Below are 19,698 nucleotides of genomic sequence, written 5' to 3' on the forward strand. Positions count from 1 at the left end.
ACGTGCGCATACAGAGTCGTCGCGAGCACGCTTGCCGTCCACACCCAGGCCGCGCAGGGAGCTTCCTGGGTCACCACCCCCAACGCACCGACACCGACAAAGACTGCCAACGCCTCAGTCGGGAAGATAACTACCAGATCGGACCCGCCTCCCCACCGAACACCGCACAAACCCACCACGGGAGCAGCCAGCAACGCATCAACAGCAGCTGCACACAACCATGGAGGAGAACGTGGCTGCAAACCACGGCCAGGGAGCGTCATCCCTAGTCGCCACGCGCAGACAAGCGCAACTGTCGCCGCCCCAGCCGCTCCAGCAGGCCGCCGCCGCCCCCAACGGCCCCAGCCACCTTCAGCAGCGAGAGAGTGACGGTGAGGAACATTTTTTTGGGATCTGGGTTCGATCCGGAGCCGCCCTGGGGAGCGACCCGAGAGCTCGCTCCACTTGCTGCTAATTTGTTCTGTATGAATATGATGAAAATAGGTATCAACAATGCTTGAGTTGCGGACATATTTCTGTGGGGGAGATTTTACGGACTCTTGTGTCAAAATATGGTTGGAGAAGATTGGGGAGAAGGGGGGCCGAGCGGTGAAAATCAGGAGGGGGTTGGCGAGCAAGGGGTCCGTAAGATCAGCCCGTATCAGATTTCCGTAAGTGTAGCATTTTGTTTTTGAATACGTATCGCTAACACACATGCACGAAAGGTAGAAGACAAAGGAAAAATCCGACCTCCGAATGTCTTGTCGAAGAGAAGTACAACATGCAGCAACAACCAGTAACTTCAACCACCATTAATTATTGGCAACACCTTGAGTAAGTACAAGAAATGTGCTTAAAACAACGACACGCATGCGCGTCATAGTGAGATCCACTACGATAGACATATTAAGTATCACGCCGAAGAAGAAGTCCAAACAAATTTCAGATAATGCCTCCTCTAAGAGCAACTCCAGCAAACCTCACAAAAAGCCTCGACCCGCAAAATAACCATCAAAATACGGATCGGCGTGGAAAATCCCGCCCGAACAGACCCGGTAAAAGCGGCCGGCCCATAATAAATTTCGAGAGGCGCGGCAAAATCTCAGCCCCAACCCGTGAATACGCGGGTTTCCCCCTCGCCGCTGCGGTGCCCTGCATATAAGAAGCGGTTGGTGCGGGGGACATTTCAGCTCGTGCTTTCCCCACCAACCACCTCCCCTCTCCTCCTCGCCCCGCCTCCCAAGATTCCGGCGGGAGCACGCCGAAAGGCCGCCACACGCACGAGGCCTTCCCTCTCCCCGCCTCCTGCGTCGGCGGGCCGAAAAGTTGCGGATCTGCAGCCCTTCATCGTGGGCCGCCGGATTTGGCCTTTCCGGCCGCCGGTGGCTGCGCCAAGCGATTGAATGGTCGGGAAGTATCTCCCGCAGCCCCGGCAAGGTCGCATCGCCGCATGCAGGTATGGGTTCGTCCTCCCGCCATCGCCGACGGTTTGCGGGCATGGATTCGTCTGACTGTCCACCGGGCTTGGCGCTCGCGTAGCGGCTCTGTGGCTCGCCGGTGCCTCTCATACAGTGCGACGACTGCATGCGGACAGTGCTGCGGCTAACTTGAAATACTACTGTACATGAGATGCCTTGCTGCTGACACCTGGAAAAGTAGGGCTGGTAGGGCGGTTAGAGTGTCAGGGGGGAGTAGCTAGGCACGCACGGGAAAGTTTCAGGTGCTACCAAGGATTAGATGATACCATGATACGGACTCTTGGGAGCCGTTAGATCTCAGATCAAACGGCACATTTTGCAAAAAAGTCATTCAAAAGTCTCAAAATTACACGCTTGTAAAATAGCTTCTCCAATGCCGTTGGATCTGAAATCTAACGATCCAAAATCAGGTATCACGGTAGCATACGAAGTCTGGTAGCACCTGAAACTTCCCCAGGCAGGCACGTCCCAGCCCGCACCCCGCTACAGTAGTGAATCGGCCGACCGGCCGGCTATAAAGCAGAGCGTCGCGCGGCATTGCAGCCTGGTGGAGAAGAGTGAATGGAGACCAAAAGGATGAGAAACCCCAGAAAATAAGGGATCTTCCACCCTCCCCTCGCCTCGCTCCATTCTCTTCTCTTCTCTCCCACCGAATCCCTCCCTTTTGGTGGTCGACTGTGTGCACAGGTGCGTCTGCGTACGTACGTCGTCCAAGTGTGGATCTCGTCTCCCTTCCCTTCTTCCTCTTCTTCTTTTGCAACCTTGGATCCGATTTGACGCTGTGGTTTCAATTCGTCGCTGCAAACTACGCACCTTGACGCTCCATCTGGATGGCCAAAAACCCCCCAAACCTTTTTCTTTTGGCCTTTCTTTCTTGTTTACAATATAATTTTGTCAACCCAAACGCGCGCACCTAGCTTGTTTCCTCTGCACCCGCTCAAGAAAAGAAAAAACTTGTTTCCTGTGCCGTGGTCGTCCAAGCGCTACATGCATGCTGCGGACGGGTGGATCTGCCTCTCGCGTCGCATGTATGCGCCACGGCTGCATGCATGCATGCGCTGGTTTCCCGGAGTTGATTTTCTTGCTAGTGTCGATTGGGCCGACTATTTGTGTGCGAGTGATCTCGATCCAGCCCATCCTGCTCCATTTCGGCCTCATACACAGATCTGCATATATCTTCCCTAAAAAAAACATAGATCTGCATATTGGTTCGCTTGATTTATTACTGCTGGGTTGCTTCTAATTAAGTACAGTAGTATTTCACTTCGTTAATTGCTCTGGAGATACGATTATTAGCAAGCAATTATGCGTGTGTGGTACATGTAGATCTCTTCTCTCCAGTCTCCAGCTGAGAAGAGAAAGGCCACCCGGCCGGCAGAAAAAAAGAAAAAAAGAAGGAAGGAAGAAAAAAGGCTGTGCAAGTACAGACCACGGCCGTATTTCTGATTTACTTAGTATTATTTCTTTGCCTGTTAATGCGATCACTTTTTTTAGGCAAGTTAATGCGATCACTCGATCGGTTGGTGGATCCAATGTGGAAGCGGTTAAGCCCAGCCCTCGTTAAAAATCACGCCATCACTTCCTTAATACTACTACTAGCATATATATCATCCGACGTATTCATATTTTGATTCCTAAAGTAGTAAAGAAAAAAAATTGAAGCATCATGCTTTATACTAGTACATCCTTGGTACATGTGCTATTAATTATTTGTCCAGCCGACCATCTAATTTAGGAAAAAACTTAAAATCAACCGACTGATTTTAAGGCCCGCGTCAGCCGCCTTCTCCGCCGTCTGATTAAGCCGGGTCTGATTACGCATAATGACGAGGCGGGCTGGAGATCACAAACAATATGTGTTGCGTTCACACGTGGGTGCATGCCTTCACGTGGTCCCTGCGCTTATGGTTCACACCAGCACATGGTTAGTTTTGACCAGTGGTCTTTAGAGCATCTCCAGCCGTTGTGCTCTCAGAAGGCGTTTTTTTGGCCTCGAAGGGCCCGGCGAAATTTTTGGTATTGGGGGGGTGCATTTTCCCAGCCGTCCCCGATAGGTGTTCACTTTTTTTTTTCAATTTCAGTGTCTGGTCATTCCAACAAACACCTTTTGGGCATGTCCACCACACCGAACTCGAGCTCGCCGGCGACGACCCCAGTCCACCCCGTCCTTCCTCCTCCGCCATGGCCATCGGTGGCGCCGGCGTTCTGCTATGCATGGAGGCCGCCGCCAGCCGTGCCCGTGCGAGGCAGTACGAGCCTCCACACGAGCTAGCTAGCTCCGCTGGATGGCATGGCATCCCACGCGAGATAGCTATCTAGCTTCGCTGCATGGTGGGTGCCGGCCCGTCCATGGCGCCCCACGCGAGGTAGCAGCGCCCCGCCACGCCCGGCCCGGCCTCAACTCGCCGCGCGCCGCCACGTCCGGCCTTGCCCTGGCCGTGACTCCATGGCGCGCGCCTCTGAGATGCAGCGGCGCGAGCCAGCGTGACGCTGTTCAGCGCGTTGTCGACCCATGCATCCGCAGCGACGAGCGCGCGAATAGGGCATGCCATGCGTGCGCGCCCGGACGGACTCGCCTCGCGCCACGCGCCCGGCATGTGCTGCTGCAGCCGTCGACCTCATGCTCGCGCCCGCGCCCGACATGTGCTGCTGCAGCCGTCGGCCTCGCGCTCGCGCCCACGCCCGGCATGTGCTGCTGCAGCCGTCGGCCTCGCGCTCGCGCCCACGCCCGGCATGTGCTGCTGCAGCCGTCGGCCTCGCGCTCGCGCTTGTGCCTGGCTTGTGCTGCTGCAACCGTCGGCCTCGTTTCCGCGCCTAGGCCGCGCCACCCCGACTCGGCGAGCGGCGACAGGGGCGTGCTCCTAGGGAAGTGCTGGGACGACACGGCGTGGAGCTGGCAGATGAGCGACGCTTGAACTCGAGGATGGCACGCTCAGCGAGCGCTGCCCCGGCGAGCAGGGCGCGGTGGCGTGGGCGTCCGCCTCGGCCACACACAGGCGTGCGCGGGCGAGCTCCGCCAAGGCCACACGCAGACGTCGGCCACGCACAGGCGAGCGTCGGCCACGACGCCTCCCCGTGCAGCTCGGCGTGCAGAGTACGCGGCTCGATGTGTGTGCGTGGGGTAGGCAGAAGGAAAGAGACAAGAAAGGGGAAAGAGATGGTGGTGGGTGGCTGACGTGGGCCAATTGGGTTGGTTAAAACAAAGCGCCGGTGCCCCTAGAAGCCCCCCGGTTGCTTGGGTGTGGGCTGGGCTCGCCGGCTGTAACTTTTGCTTTTATCGGCGAAAAATGAGGTCTTGGGGGCCTGAGTGGGGCGTTTTTTGCCTGCCTGCTCAAAAAGTGGCCTGGGGAGGCTTCTCGGGGGCGCGGCTGGAGATGCTCTTACGCCCGTCGTTCACACCAGCACATGGTTACTTTGGACTTACGACGCAACGCTTGTCGGTGATTCCGGTGCTGCGATGCGGCACTCATTGGTGCACGCCGGCGCTACGATGCCGCTCTTGTTGGTGTTGTCGGCGTTGTGATGCAACACATGTTAGTGATGCCGGCGCTGCAATGCCACACTCATCGGTGGCCGCCGACACTACGATGTGGCGCTCATTGGTGTTGTCGGCGCTACAATGCAACGCTCGTTGGTAATGTCGGTGTTGTGATGTGGCACTCGTCGGTGGACGCCGGCGCTGCGATGCCGCGCTCGTTGGTGTTGTCGGGGCTATGATGCAATGCTCATCGGTGATGCCGCCGTTGCGATGTCGCGCTTGTTGGTGTTGTCGGCACTGTGATGCTACGCTCTTCGGTGATGCTGTCGTTGCGATGCCGAGCTTGCTGGTGTGGCCGGCACTGCGATGCGATGCTTGTCGGTGACTGTTGGTGCTGCGATGCAGCGGTCGTTGGTGGACATCGGCGTTGTGATGCTGCACTCGTTGGTGTTGTCTGCGCTGCGATGCGACGCTCATCAGTGATGGTAGCGTTGTGATGTGACACTCGCCGGTGACTGTCGGTGCTACGACGTCGTGCTCGTCGGTCGACGTCAGCACTGCGATGCCGTGCTCGTGGGTGTTGCCGGAGCTGCTATGCAGCACTCGACGTTGCGAAGGGGCAGATAAACTCGTCATGAAGCCAAGTAGTGTGATCTTTGCTTTGCTGGCTTTGCTTCCTGTTGAAAGCAACCCACAAGGAGCAACTACCTTCATACACCGCATCGCGTACGTGTACATGTGTGCGAAAGCGACATGTGAGAGAAATCGGTTTTGTGTGGTTGATAACACCCCATGCACCCAAGCGACGGAAAAATCGTACGGCTGGCTGGATTGGATCGTACGGTACGCGAGGCGGATGAAAAGGCTTAATTATCATTCGGCTGATCCCTAGTACTACTCGCCATTTAGGATGTTTCTTTTTCTTTTTTTTGAGGAAACCGCATCGGCGGTCCTAGTTCTTTTCCCGCATCGTCAGTTTGGTCCCAATTCTTTAAAACGGAACATCCAAGTCCTAATCTTATTTAGATGCTTCACCGCAGGTCCTAAATAAGTCTGACCCGCGTTGACTCGTGCCACGTCGGACGTGGGGGGCGTGCACAGCTTAACGACCGCTCCGGTGTAACTTTGCAGTTAGCCCCCGATCGACCGGCTCTGTCTTATTTCGCACCGTGGAATCATCGATACCTTTCTGTCTCGCGACACGGGAGGCGACCTGGCGACGGCGCTGCTACTCCGGTGATGACCGGAGGCAATGGAGCAGCTGCGGCCACGGCTGGCATGGAGAACACGAGGAACGAGCCCGCTCGCAAGGGGCCGAAGCTCCGGCGACCAAACGATCCTCCTGCCCGCTATGGTGAGTAATCCCTAACCCTAAATCCCCAATTCGTGCAGCCACATCACGGCGGTTCATTTGTAGGTCGAATTGGCGGCATAATCTGACGATTTTGCGTACTATTTAGGTCCGCTTGAGGAGGAATTCACAGTAGAAATCAATTATAGCGGTTTTTTGTGTGGATTTGGGGCCGCGAAGAGCTATGTTGATGGCAAGCAAGCAAGATTTGATGGCTGTGAAGCAGATACTTGGTCACCTCTGTGGCTGACAGATTTCATGGATCAGCTAGGTTATCGTGATCGGGATAAGTATACTTTGTACCGGCTTCTCCCTGGAAAGGATCTCGGATCAGGACTCCGCATTATAGACCGAGATGTTGACACAATGCATATGATTGCTGTTGTTCCTAAATTTCAATACTTTCAGATTTTTGTGGACCACAAAGATATGAATTTTGATGATGTTGTTGTAATTGATGATGTCGTGATTGGTGGCTCTCCTAGTTCGAGGAAGTACGAGCAGCAAGTAGTGGCAAGTCTCCAGCTAGGCAGCAACAACATAGCAATGGGCATGAGCTGAGAAGAAGTACGAGGAAGCTTGAATTGGAAGAAGAAGCACACAATGGTTCAGATGATGACAGTGATAGTGAATTGGATGAAGACTGGGTTGATTCTGACAATGAGATAGCTGCCGATGATGATGATTTGTTTGAAGAATGGGTAGATGAGAAATTTGAGGCAAAAAAGAAGAAGAAATCCAAATGGAAGCAGGACAGTGATTATGATACAGATGAAGATTTGGAAGAGCTGCAAGATTCAGATGTTGAAGCAGTTGATTCAGCAGAAGAAGTAGAAAGTCGTGGACAAGCAAGGTAGAAAGAAGATGAAGAAGAAAGTGAAGTTGAGAAGGTGGAGGCCAGAGAATATGAGACAAGTGGAATTTAGAATTGGCATGGTGTTTTTGTCAGTGATAGAGCTTAGAGGAGCAATACAAGAATACATTGTGCAGCAAAGGGTAGGTGTACACTACAAGAAGAATGATTTGCAAAGGATTAGGGCTTGCTGTGAGCCAAAATGTCCCTGGTACTTGTATGCTGCACCCGACAGCAGGTCTAAAGCTTGGACTGTGAAGAAATATGCAGGCCATCACAATTGTGAAAGAGATTTCAAGATAAAGCAGTTCACGGCAAGGTATTTAGCAGCTCATTATGTGGAAAAATTCAGATGTGATGACAAGATGTCACTGAAGAACTTTGCTAGGATGATATAACAGGATTTCAACATGACAGCAAGTAGAAGCAAGCTAGAAAGGGCCAGAAGAATTGCACTTAAGCAGATCCATGGGGATGAACTGGCACAGTACAATTTGTTGTGGGATTTTGCAGCTGAGATTAGAAGATCAAATCTAGGAAGTAGAATGTTTGTCAATGCAAATGTTGGAGTGTTTCAGAACTGTTAATGTCACTCGATGCATGCAAGAGGGGCTTTTTGGCAGGTTGTAGGCCCATTATAGGCATTGATGGGTGCCATATTAAGAACAGATTTGGTGGAGTGATGCTAGCAGCTGTGGGTGTTGACCCTAATGATTGTATTTATCCCATTTCAATTGCTATAGTCGAAGTGGAAGATACTGTCACATGGAAATTGTTTCTTAACGCACTAAAAGATGATTTAGGCATAGAAAACACAAGTCCATGGACATTTATGAGTGATAGGCAGAAGGTTGTGTATTTCTCCTTTGTTTGTATTTATCTTTTGTTTGTGCATTTATCAACTGTGGGTGCCGTGCATTTATATTGTCCACTTTTGTTGTACATTTGTAGGGTTTGATCAATGTTGTCAATGCAATATGGCCTGAAGCTCAACACAGATTTTGTGTAAGACATTTGCACCAAAACTTTGCAAGAAATGGGTTTCGAGGTGATATCTTGAAGAACAAGCTGTGGCAAATTGCAAGAGCCACAAGACAGTGTGACTGGCAGATTTACATGGATGAGATGAAAGCATTGGATGTTGCAGCATTTGAGTACTTGGATGCAATTGATCCAAGGCAGTGGTGCAAGGCATTCTTTGAGGAATTGCCCAAATGTGACTTGCTGCTGAACAACATATGTGAAGTGTTCAACATGTTAGTAAATGTGAAATTACTTGCATTTACTTGTTCAACACTAGCTATAGCAGACCAGTTTAGATACACACTACTTGCTCTGAAATTTATTGCAATTGTAGGTACATACTTGATGCTAGAGAACTACCAATAGTTACTAGTCTGAAGAAGATCAAAGATCAGTTTTAAAAACTGAACCGGAAATCGAACCGGAAAGGCTGCTGGTTTAGGTTTTTACCGGTCAGACCGCCGGTTCACCGGTTCGACTGTCGGTTTTTTAAGCAATAAAATAATATATTTTTACTAATAAATACACCAATAAATAGAAGGAACAAAGTGTAATCACCTGACAGAGTAACAAGTAACTAAATGTTAATATGTAATTCATATACATGATACTTTGTAACTCTAATATAGACTATATAGTACTGTACTGTCCTATATCACGTATTCACATCATACATGATTCAAATCTTGTAGCAACAGTAAGCAGAATGACCAGGAAGCAAGCAATGAAGCAACATGCCAAATTGCCAATCAGCAACATAGTACCAAGCCAGCAACATAATTCAGTCTCATAAATCATAAATTCATAATAATGCATAGTCTCTCATAGTTTAGTAGCAACAAGAGGTAAGGTAATAACCAAGGTCTGAAGCTGTCAAACATAGTATCAACCTCCCAAACATAGTCTCAACTCTCAACTCTCACACATCAAATAAAACATAGTCTTTCTCATAGACAAATAGCAACAGCCAACAAGCATGAAGGCAGAATAGGAATTAACGATATTGGAAGTTCCAATCAATCGTACTCGGTCCACGTGGTGCGTCATCATCCATATCATTGTCCTCATCATCATGTCTGTCATTTGCACCCTCGTCGGCTGTTGGGATGTTTGTATGGTCATTTGCACCATCCATGTCATTGTCCTCCTCATCATCCTCAATCACAAGATCATCATCTACACCATAGAAGTTTATGTGCTCAAAATCAGGAATAATGGGTAAATAACAGAAAAATGGCCAAGTGAGTGAATAGAAACATTACCATTCATATTGCAATTTATCTCGCTGTCATTGTCATGTGGTGTACATCCTTTGCGGATTAATTCTATTTCTTCCACACTTAGTACAATGGGATCATCTTCAAGAATCCAATTTTCATCAAACTTGCCAATGTCCTCCAAACTAATTGGGTCATAGTTTCTAGTTTGGGACATACACCTAAACATGCAATGAAATTATAAACCGTGCAACATACAAAAAAGAGAATAAAGTAGGTAGTAGGGATAACATAAAGAGAGCAACTTTGCTCCAGCCTTGAGTTGTAGTGCACATAAGCAATATCATTCATTCTTTGATGCTCAAGTCTATTTCTTTTTTTGGAGTGAATATGTTCAAACAAACTCCAATTTCTCTCACATCCTGAAGCACTACAAGTATGACTCAAGACACGAATGGCAAGCTTTTGCAAGTTTGGAGCACTACAACCATAATTCGACCACCATTCATCTAGAGAAAAGAAAGCACGTGCATATTTCAAAATCACTTAATGCTGAAAATGGAAAATGAATAACAAAAGATGAAGGCATTAGACATACCAAGAAGCATTGTAGCTCGGTCAGTAATGGCTGACACTCTACCAAAATAATCTTCTGCACCTCTGAAAATCTTCATCTCTCGTGTCAAAGCTTTACGCAAATCTGCATCATTTGATGCATACCTCTCAATAGCATCTATAACTCCAGAGGTACTGGTATGGTACTTTGACATAAGCTCTTCATCGTATTGGTTGACTGGATTAAACCAAAATCCAGCTGCATGCAGATTTTTATTCAAGTGCTTATCCCACTTATCCTCTATAATTTTAAGAACAGGTTGCTGAATGTCCCTTTTCTTTCTTTGAAACCTCTTCTCAATCTCCTTAACGGCATCATGTAATGCTCCAAACACATACCCCATTGCTGGCCTTTCATCACTATCAACAATTCTTAGCACACGAACTAAAGGTTCCGAGAATTGGCAAACCGAAGCACAATCTTTCCAAAACTGTTGGTCAAGTACATGGTCAACAAACCTTTTACCTTTTCGCTCCTTTGAATTTGAGGACGACTTCCACTCTTTGGATAGAACCATAGAACGAAGAGCATCTTTTTGCTTATAGATACTTTGCAATGCAACAAAATTAGTAGCAAATCGAGTTGGTGCTGGACGAAGTATCTCTCTTCCATTAGTGAACTTTCTCATAAGATAAAGTGGAAAGCAATGGTTATACAAATAACAAGTGATTTTAGTTGCATGATTTACAGCTGATTGCACTAGTGGCAGTTTTCCCAAATCAGTCATGATCAAATTCAAGCAATGGGTAGCACACGGAGACCAATAAAGTGAAGGAAATTCAGCCTCTAATTTCTTTCCAGCTAAAACCATGTTCGAGGCATTATCTGTGACAAAGTGGACCACATTCTCTACTCCAACAAAACGGACAACATCACTGAATAATTTGGACAAGAAATCACCGGTTTTGGAACTAGCAATGGCATCAACAGATTTGAGGAAGATCATACCTTTTGGACAATAGACTAAAAAGTTTATGAGAGTTCTTTTCTTCTTATCAGTCCACCCATCAGTCATAATGGTGCGCCACTCTCCTTCCATGCTTTACGGTAGCTCTCAGAAAACTTCTTGGTATTTTCAACATTTTTTGCTAGCAAAGGACCTCGCATTTTGTACATACTTGGCCCTTTGTAACCAGAACCAACACTAGCAATTGCATCAATCATGGGCTGATAAAATCTTGAAGTTGTTGCATTGAAAGGAATGGATGCATCAATAAACCATTTGTTTATAATCAAGTCAACTCTCTCTACTGCTTCTTGAGATTGAATAACACTCTTCAATGTTGGTTGATCACCTGGAAGGGTTCTAGACATGAAGAATCTGTCCGGTCCTTTGCTTTTGGTAGGAACACGAACAACCGGTTGATTTGGTTTGCCTCTTTTGGCCCTAGTAGCAACATCCTCAGCTGAAACTTCCACACAATCCTCCAATATGCGAACAACAACATCTTGTGACTTCCTTTTCTTCTCCTCAAAGTTTGCAATGCTTTGCTTCATTTCATATCTAACCTCATCAGGAACTTTCATGCATACCTTCGCATCACCTTTTTCTCCAGCTAAATGACGCTTGAAACGATGAATGCCACCGCCTTTGAACAGGTCATTGCAATACATGCAACGGATCATCTTCTTGTTTGCTTCATCAAGAACGTCAACACAATGTGCCCATGATGGATCAGATTTTGCTTTGGTTCTCGATTTTGTTTGTGCCTGTGAAGATTGGTCCTCAAATGACGAGTTGGCCGTGCCACCATCGGTTCCTGTCATGGGCGTCTCGGACGAACCCATCCTACTGGTGGAAGCTTGCAATGCACAAATGAAATGCACAAATATACAATTCGCATCAGCAAACAAATATACAAATCCGACTATATCATGAGTCATGACAGCAAGCAAATTGCAAACCAGTATATCATGAGTCATGGATCCTAGAAATAAACAATAGAAGGATGGAGATTGGGGAAAGACCGATAGAGAAGAGAGGGGATTGCTCTGTTCATACCAGAGTTGGTCGTCAGGGCGTGGCGGCGGCGCGGCGCGGGACGACGGGTGGTGGCGCGGGCTCGTGCTACTGCCCTGCTGCTGCCGCAATGAGGAGGCCGAGAGGGAGAGGCGGCGTCGGCGCGCCACGACGCCATGCAAGGGTAGGGGCGGATGGGGGCGGCGGGGCCAGCCAGACGCCAGAGAGAGAGGTGGCGGCTCAAATTCGAGGAATGCCTCTCCAGATTCAGTGGAAACCCTAGCAAAAGAGGGATATTTTCCCTTTTCCCTTTCTACCCCCACCTTCTCTGCATAAAATAAGTCGATCCAGGGGATTTTCTGGAATCAACATCGAACCGGACGGTTCTTTGTAAACCGCCCGGTTCATCGGTTTTCCCAAAAACCAGCCGGTTCATCCAGTTTTTTCCGGTCCGATTGCACGAACGGTCTGCTGAGCTTAAAAACCCGATGTGATCCTGGTTCCGGTTTTTTCCGGTCCGACCGCCGATCCGGTACGGTTTTTTAAACTATAGGTATTTTAGCAAGAGGAAGGAACTAGAAGAAATGTGTGGCAACATTTGTCCCAAAATTAGGAAAAAGCTGGCCAAAAACATTGACTTTGCAACCAATTATGGAGCTCTTCCGTCTGCGGAAAATCTTTTCAAAGTAAATGGTTTGCGTGGTGAATATAAGGTGCGCGTAGACAAAATGGAGTGCACATGTAGGGCCTGGCAGCTATCAGGAATCCCCTGTAGACATGCTTGTGCAGCTTTTAGGCATGAAAGGATAAAGCCGGAATCAGCAGTCCACAAGTGCTACAGCTTAGATGCATTCAGAGCAGCTTATGGTGGGGCCATAATGCCATGTAGTGATCCCAAAATGTGGAAGAAAATGAATGGTCCTGAAATGAGGCCACCTAAATTTGACAAACAAGTTGGTAGGCCTAGTAAAAGGAGAAGGAAAAGTCCACTAGAGGAGGAAGGTGGCACAAGGCTTAGCAAGCATGGCATAATTGGGCACTGTAGTGTGTGCAATGAGCCTGGCCACACCAAAAGGAAGTGCCTAGAACTTGGTAGAGCTGCAGGACAACAAGCAGCCGCACCACAGGAAGCACCACCAGCTGCAGCACAATATGCACCACAAGAAGCACCACTAGCTGCAGCACAATATGCACCACAATAAGCATCTTAGTAGTTTGATATTTTGGTATTTTTCTAATAATGAATCCTGAAGCTCTAGTGGAAAATGTTGAATATAATCTGGCAAATAAGTCTTCCTAGAAGGAGTAGAACCCATGTCGGTAATAGGAAGTATCTACAATAACAACACCTTAGAACAGTTATGAAACAAATACTCTGCACTTCACTGCCTAGCAACAGTGCACGAAAAATACTTGATGACCTGTAAGCCACACATGATGGTGTAGAACTTCCGTGTAAGTAACCTAAAATAGTTATCGTCCCGACTAAGAGTGGAGGAGAGTACTTATGAGCAACGTTTCTGTCACACACAAGTTGTCATAGCTCTTATGTGAAGTAACTCCTTGTGATTCTGTAGAAGCTATTAGTGTTCCAAGAGTCTAATAAACCAGATTAGTGAATATGATGAGATGGTTGCAACAAAAATAATAACGACTTGGAAGCAAAGAGCGTAAACTAAAGACTTGAAATAAAAGTGTTCTTTTGCAGTTGAGAAATTAGGTGCAGAGAGATTTCAGATCATGTTATACCTCAAGTGTGTCACTTCAGTGGTAATCCCAGTTACCTTGCATCATGAGTTTAATATTTCATTTGGCTGTTCTACAGGCGGATCACCCTAGATTTATGGAACTCCTCCTCGTGGGATTGTATTCCACACTATAGTCCTGCTTTGACGTTGCCACAACGTGGTCATCTCCATAATTAAGGTAGTTAAACTGGAACCATGCATTACATTCGGTAGATAACCGTTATCTCATATTGTCTTCGGTCCTCATAAATGTCTACACATGTTGCGTTGGAGGGCGCAGACTCTCTAAACAATATGTGTTACATGTTTAGATCTTTAGATCATGTTGTCTGGGCCCTTAAATTGGACAACACGCATAGCGTTCACCATAGTATAGCAACTTACTAGACAAATAATAAGACTACAAATACGAATGACAACATATAAGATAGGCACAAATGAATCTTACCATTCACCTACATGCATCTCCCATGCCCAGGGGAATAGCTCACACATCGGAAGAGAATAACCAATCATCATAGAGAATAAATCTATGAAAATCATATCGATAATACCGTAAAGATCCATAATAAGATGAATGATTAAACAAGTCTCAATCTCTAGATGAGTATGAATAGAGTTATATACACTAATCTTACAACTTGGAATTCCTCTTACAATGGCAGTGATGAAATAAAAATGAGTATGGAGGTGATGAACAAAACTAGAATGATCACCGGTGGTTCTTCTTCTCCGGATATCTTCTCTCTCTGGATGCATTAGCGGCGGCTAGGTCTCTCTGGTGATGTGATGCTCTTTACGAATTCCTAGATTTATTTTGGACTTCCGGGGAGGAGACGTTCCCGTCAACTGCGAGGTGCTTGCGGTGACTTCATAAAATCTCAAAATGTTATGTCGGATCAGTCTCTCAGAGGTGCTCATAGGGTAGGGTGTGCGTGCGTGCGTTCGTAGAAATAAGTGTATGCTCGTGTATGTGAGTGACTTCGATTGTATTGTGTTCAAAAGGGAGTTGCTCCTGTAATTGAGGGGGTGCCACTAGATCCTCATACGACTGCCTATACGAGTGGAAGTATGGTTGGCCTTCTTGAGCTTTGGTGGGCCTGATGATGAATCACTTACATGGAACTTGTTCCATTTGGCTCAGTTTGGAGTAATGCACCTTGATTCCCTTCCATATGTGTTTTTTTCCTTCCAAACAATTAAAAAACAAGTTTTTCTCTCTCTCGAAGGATTAGGGTTAGAAATAACCGAGAAATGACAAAAACTTGATGAAGGCCAGGTCAACACTCATTATGAAAGCCACAAATTCTACAACCATCAAATCGAATTGTTGCAAGGATGTGGCAGTGCCATAGTGGTGTCAAGGAACCACGATGATCGCTCATGCTACACCTTCACGCTTTCTAAGATTCATTACCTTGTGAGAGACCATTTAACTTGTATCGTTCTGATGATGTCGTCCTAGTTTGTCATCGTAATTGTAATCCATGATTATTGAGGAACATAGGTTTTCACCTATAGCTAGGCAAATGTGTATGAAAACAAAATATTTCTACTTTGAAGATATTTCCTCTCATGTGTGTAAATCAAAAGACATCCTCCCACAAAATCATTTTTTAACACCTCCCACAAAATCTTTACTCCCAACATTTCCTCACGTGCTTATATTATACTCCTTCGCTATCAAATCAAATATAAGACCGTTTTCCACATTATCATAATGTCAGAAAACATCTTACATTTTGATAAATCAAAAGGAATGGACGTTTATCACTCAAGCTGCTGCAGAAGCAGAGGGGGTGGCGAATTGGAGCAGACAGCCGGGTCAAAACTCAAAAGTAGGACAGGAGAACACCACCAGCCCACACGCCACAGGGCATTCCCCTCGCTGGAACCAGTCCACAGCAGTCCTCCTGTGAACCAAAAGCCGCAGCAAAATCCTCCTCGCCACACGCAGAATGCTCCGCCGCCTCTCCGGCGCCGCCGCGGGCGGACTCCGCCGCTCCCTCTCCTCGTCCTCGGCCGCCTCGCGGCCCCCGTGGGCCCTCATCCAGCTCACCAACGTCGACAAGTCAGGCGCGCCGGCGCCGGGCGCGACCCTGCACCTCGACGCGCCCCCGTTCGTCACCAACCTCACCGTCCCCGCCCACTTCATCCACCCGCGGCCCCTCCCCGACCCCGCCACCGGCGTGTACGGCTCCGTCCCGGGCCACGTCGCCGCCACCAGCAGCCACGGCCTCCTCCTCGTGCGCTTCTGGGAGTCCCGCTTCCAGTTCGACGTCCCCGCCACCGGCGAGTCGATGCTCTGCGCGATCCGCGACATGTCCTTCTTCACCGGCATGGACATCAACCCGGATGTCACGCGCTTCGTCCTCAACCCGCTCAGCGGCGAGCTCTACCGCCTCCCGGACCTCGACGGCACCAAGAGGACCACCATGTACCAGCACCTCGGCCTCCTCACCCAGTCCCAGGGCGGGCACGGACCCCCTGACAGGTATGCGGTAGCCGAGATGTTTACCATCGGCGGCAGCGGCAGGGAGGAGGAGGGCTTCGTCTTTCGGCGGTTTCTCTCGGAGACGGGGAAGTGGGAAAAAATGGCGGGCTTGCCCTCCCCATTGCCGGCCGGTCGGCGGATGCACATCGACAGCGCCGTGGTGCCCTTCGGCGACCGCTTGTGGTGGATCGCCGAGAGCTGGGGCGCCATCTCGGCGGACCCGCTCAGCGAGAGGCCGGAGCTCCGGTTCGTGGAGCTGCCCAGAGGGAGCGTGCTACCTGACCTCGAAGGCGTGGTGTTCATGAGGAAACTCGCGCGCTACCGGCGCATGGGGGAGAGCGAGGGGAAGCTGCGCTACATCGAGGTGTCCAAAGAGAAGCCCTACGTGGTCAGCTCCTGGACGCTGGACCACGAGGTGGCGTTTACCACAGTTTGGGATGATGAACCCTTGAAGGAGATGCCGGCGATTGGCGCAATTGACCCACTGAACAGCCATGTTGTGTACCTTGTGTGCGGCAACCAGCTTCTTGGCGTGGACATGGAGAAGGAGAAGATAACAGGGAGCTCTCGTCTAGCTATACCCAGTGTCCCCATCCTACCATGTGTGCTCCCGACATGGCTGGAATCAAGCCAGATTCCCTCTGCAGGTATACTAACACTCTCATCTCCTTGATTAGTTGTTTGATTGACCTATATATGGAAGTGGTGAAGATGAGTATACTCTGCAATTGTTAAATTAGGCGCCTTTCACAGTATCTTCTGAAATTATGTGCTTGCAGTCCTCTGCTCTGAGTATACAAAGTGTGCTAGAATTTGGGAGTAAATTGAAATGTTTTTGAGGAACTGTGTAGTGCTCCCTTTCTATTGTGGTCAACTACAACTAGATATAAGAGGGGAAGTGCATCCAAGCAAGGAAGAATAGAGTATACTATACAATTGTCAGATTGTGGGCACATTTTTTGTTTTAACACATCTTCTGAAATTGTGTGCTTGGAAGCTTATGTAGGGTCCTCTGTATATAAATTGTACTACTCCCTCCTTCCCAAAATAAGTGTCTTAACCTTAGTACAACTTTGTACTAAGGTTAGTACAAAGTTGAGAAGTTGAGACACTTATTTTGGGACGGATGGAGTATAATTTTGTTGTAAATTGGCTGAATTGAAGGAACAATAGTAATTGTTGCCTTTCTATTGTAGTCCACCATTGCTAAATAGATAGGGACATTGCCGTAAAAAAATAAATAGTAAGAAGGGAGAAGTGCAGCCAAGTTAATAGAAAGGCTGAATCTGTTCTAGTCTGTTCATTTGTACCTTCTTATTTAGCTGCCTTTTAAACCCCATCAGAATGGGCCAAGATCATCCTAGTGGCAGGCACAGCTCATGCCACTTGTGACTGTCTATTTGTGTTACATTTCTTATTTTTCTCGGCTGTGTACATCCAATGATGCAGAGGCCAGGGGGTTTAACTTCCTTTTCGATAAAAATATGGAGAAAATATCAGCCTATTAACTTGTGTTGGTAGGTAAAGGTTTCCCTGATACTTCAGTGAGTTGTCATACCTGCTGCATCCTATACCAAAGATTCCATTATGTATTGCTCAGTATCTGAATCATGTCGATGTTTAAATATTTGAAACATGCTTCATAATGTATACAAGCCTTCCTCTCATGCACAATGTGGACATGCTCCCCGACCATTGCTGCTGGCTGCTTGATGGCATCTTTCCGCATGTCCACCCCTTTTAATGCTGCTCCTTAGAGATCTACACCGCCTTGTATTATCATTTCAGACCGATGATTGCTGTACCCTTGTTTTTGGAAGTGTCATGTCACTGCACCCGTATCGTGTATCAAAACAGCGTAGGGGACATGGTATTTTCTTTGTTATTGTTTTGATTCGACACTTATGCGTGTCATTCATCTAATTACTGTAACCTGTTCTGCCATTTCAAGCCATATATACTATTCAGAGAAATGTATACATTGTAATTGACTGTTTATTCTTGTTTAAATGGTTGAAGATTGGAGCAAGAAGACCGCTGTGAAAAGGGAGACATCGCCTGACATGGTCAAAAAGGAGACTTTGTGTGTGGAAGTAGAGCTGATGAAGTGAAGTGTACCATCTAATTCCTATCTTGGTACTTTCGCATAACCTATCTTTCATGTATTATCCATCACAGTCCATTTCTCTTGCAATGTCAGCAGTGTGTTATTTGGAAAAATAAGTACTATTTGATGCACATGTCTGCCAGCTGCCAATTCTATTGAGTAACACTAGTTTTTAATGCACCTGAGCGATTTATTATTACAAATTTAAAGTTCAGAGTGTGAAAACACGGTGATAACGGTAGTTGAGGTTAGCAGATGCCCAGATTTTTGGTTATGATGAGCCATTTTCATTCATTATGGTGAAATGTTATCAGCAACTGATCTTTGCTAAACTGTTCCAAAGATTATGGTGAACCTTCTTGCTTCATTTGTTGTCCCAACAGAAAATAAACATAGCATATTGCAGCGTTCATATGGCATCTCATTTTTGTAACTGTTCCAAAACAATGTGGATGGGATCATGCGAATGTGCTTGTGCTGTTATTTATGTCTGAACTCATGTTTCTGTTTACTTTTACTTATATGGAGCTCAAGAAGAAAAGGGGGGAAAAGCAGTTGATTTCATGTCACCCATTCCCTCCATAGGATTATTCACACGCCCCTAGTGTTTAATCCATTTTCAACATTATTGCAAAGAGATTGGTGAGACTCATGTTTACAATTCGCTTTTCAGGTATCTCTAAATTGTCAGATCAGAGTTGTTTTGGAGGCGTAGGGTGGTAGTTTCCTGACAGATCATTTTGGGGACTGCTGTGAGACTCATGTTTGCAACTTGTTCAACCACACTCTGTGCAAAATCTGATGGATGTCTTGCATATTTTGGTTTTCTTTTTTTACATGGCTCAGTGTTAATGCCCTTTTAACTTTGGATAGATCAGTATCTTTTAGAAGGTGATGTTAGGGCTATTAGCGTCTTGCCTTAGACTGTTCTGGGATCTTGTTATCATCAGCTATTACATGTATGCCGTTGCGGAATCTGGAGTTTAGCTTAATCCTTGGCATTGTAATGTTGAGAGTTGGAGGGGTTTAAGATGCTTGAAGTGTTGCTGGCCTTGGAGACTTGGAACCCTGGCATGACTCAAACCTGTATGCTTGCTCTGTGCTCCCCAAACTGTCCATTTTACTACTGGTTCTAGCAGGCAACCGTTGAATAGAGAGCTGCTACATGATTGAGCGAACTAATTAAGCACAAGGTTGCCAACATTTGGTATTCAAAGCCACCCTTACACCACCACTGATTCATCAATTTCCACCATCGAATCCGGCTCGATCCGTGAGACCTGAGCGAAGAGTGCGAATTCACCCCGTGAATTTGCCAAAGTTTCTTCGGAACACCTCAGCGATGTTCAGTCGGACCGGAATTTCACCTATCAATGGTTGGTTTGACGAAATGC

At 47.4% G+C, this 19,698-nt stretch overlaps 4 protein-coding genes across 5 annotated transcripts; 3 read left to right on the forward strand and 1 right to left on the reverse strand.

Annotated features, from left to right (window-relative positions):
• The first annotated feature begins 6,056 nt into the window (after positions 1-6,056).
• Positions 6,057-8,508, forward strand: LOC125521260 (uncharacterized). 2 transcript variants are annotated; one of them, XR_007289129.2, is made up of 3 exons: positions 6,057-6,289; positions 6,396-7,989; positions 8,091-8,508. XR_007289129.2 is itself a non-coding variant. In XM_048686328.2 (2 exons), exons 1-2 carry the CDS (start codon positions 6,175-6,177, stop codon positions 6,845-6,847), a joined length of 567 nt encoding a protein of 188 aa, XP_048542285.1. In that variant the 5' UTR covers positions 6,057-6,174; the 3' UTR covers positions 6,848-8,508. The 2 variants fall into 2 exon arrangements, 1 of the variants encoding a protein (XP_048542285.1); XM_048686328.2 differs by having other exon boundaries at positions 6,396-8,508.
• Positions 8,509-9,729: 1,221 nt separating this feature from the next.
• Positions 9,730-11,708, reverse strand: LOC147991850 (uncharacterized). Its single transcript, XM_087526501.1, has one exon. The coding sequence runs from the start codon at positions 11,032-11,034 to the stop codon at positions 9,922-9,924; it is 1,113 nt and encodes a 370-aa protein (XP_087382627.1). The 5' UTR covers positions 11,035-11,708; the 3' UTR covers positions 9,730-9,921.
• Positions 11,709-11,944: 236 nt separating this feature from the next.
• LOC147991851 (uncharacterized) lies at positions 11,945-13,157 on the forward strand. The gene is made up of 2 exons (XM_087538842.1): positions 11,945-12,060; positions 12,509-13,157. Exons 1-2 carry the CDS (start codon positions 11,945-11,947, stop codon positions 13,155-13,157), a joined length of 765 nt encoding a protein of 254 aa, XP_087394968.1.
• Positions 13,158-15,576: 2,419 nt separating this feature from the next.
• On the forward strand, positions 15,577-19,682 carry LOC125536121 (uncharacterized). Its single transcript, XM_048699274.2, has 3 exons — positions 15,577-16,844; positions 18,217-18,333; positions 18,978-19,682. Exons 1-2 carry the CDS (start codon positions 15,662-15,664, stop codon positions 18,306-18,308), a joined length of 1,275 nt encoding a protein of 424 aa, XP_048555231.2. The 5' UTR covers positions 15,577-15,661; the 3' UTR covers positions 18,309-18,333; positions 18,978-19,682.
• The last annotated feature ends 16 nt before the right edge of the window (positions 19,683-19,698 follow it).

The sequence above is a fragment of the Triticum urartu genome, chromosome 1A (assembly GCF_056163025.1).
Source record: "Triticum urartu cultivar PI428250 chromosome 1A, HENAU_Tu73, whole genome shotgun sequence".
NCBI classification, from domain to species: domain Eukaryota; kingdom Viridiplantae; phylum Streptophyta; class Magnoliopsida; order Poales; family Poaceae; genus Triticum; species Triticum urartu.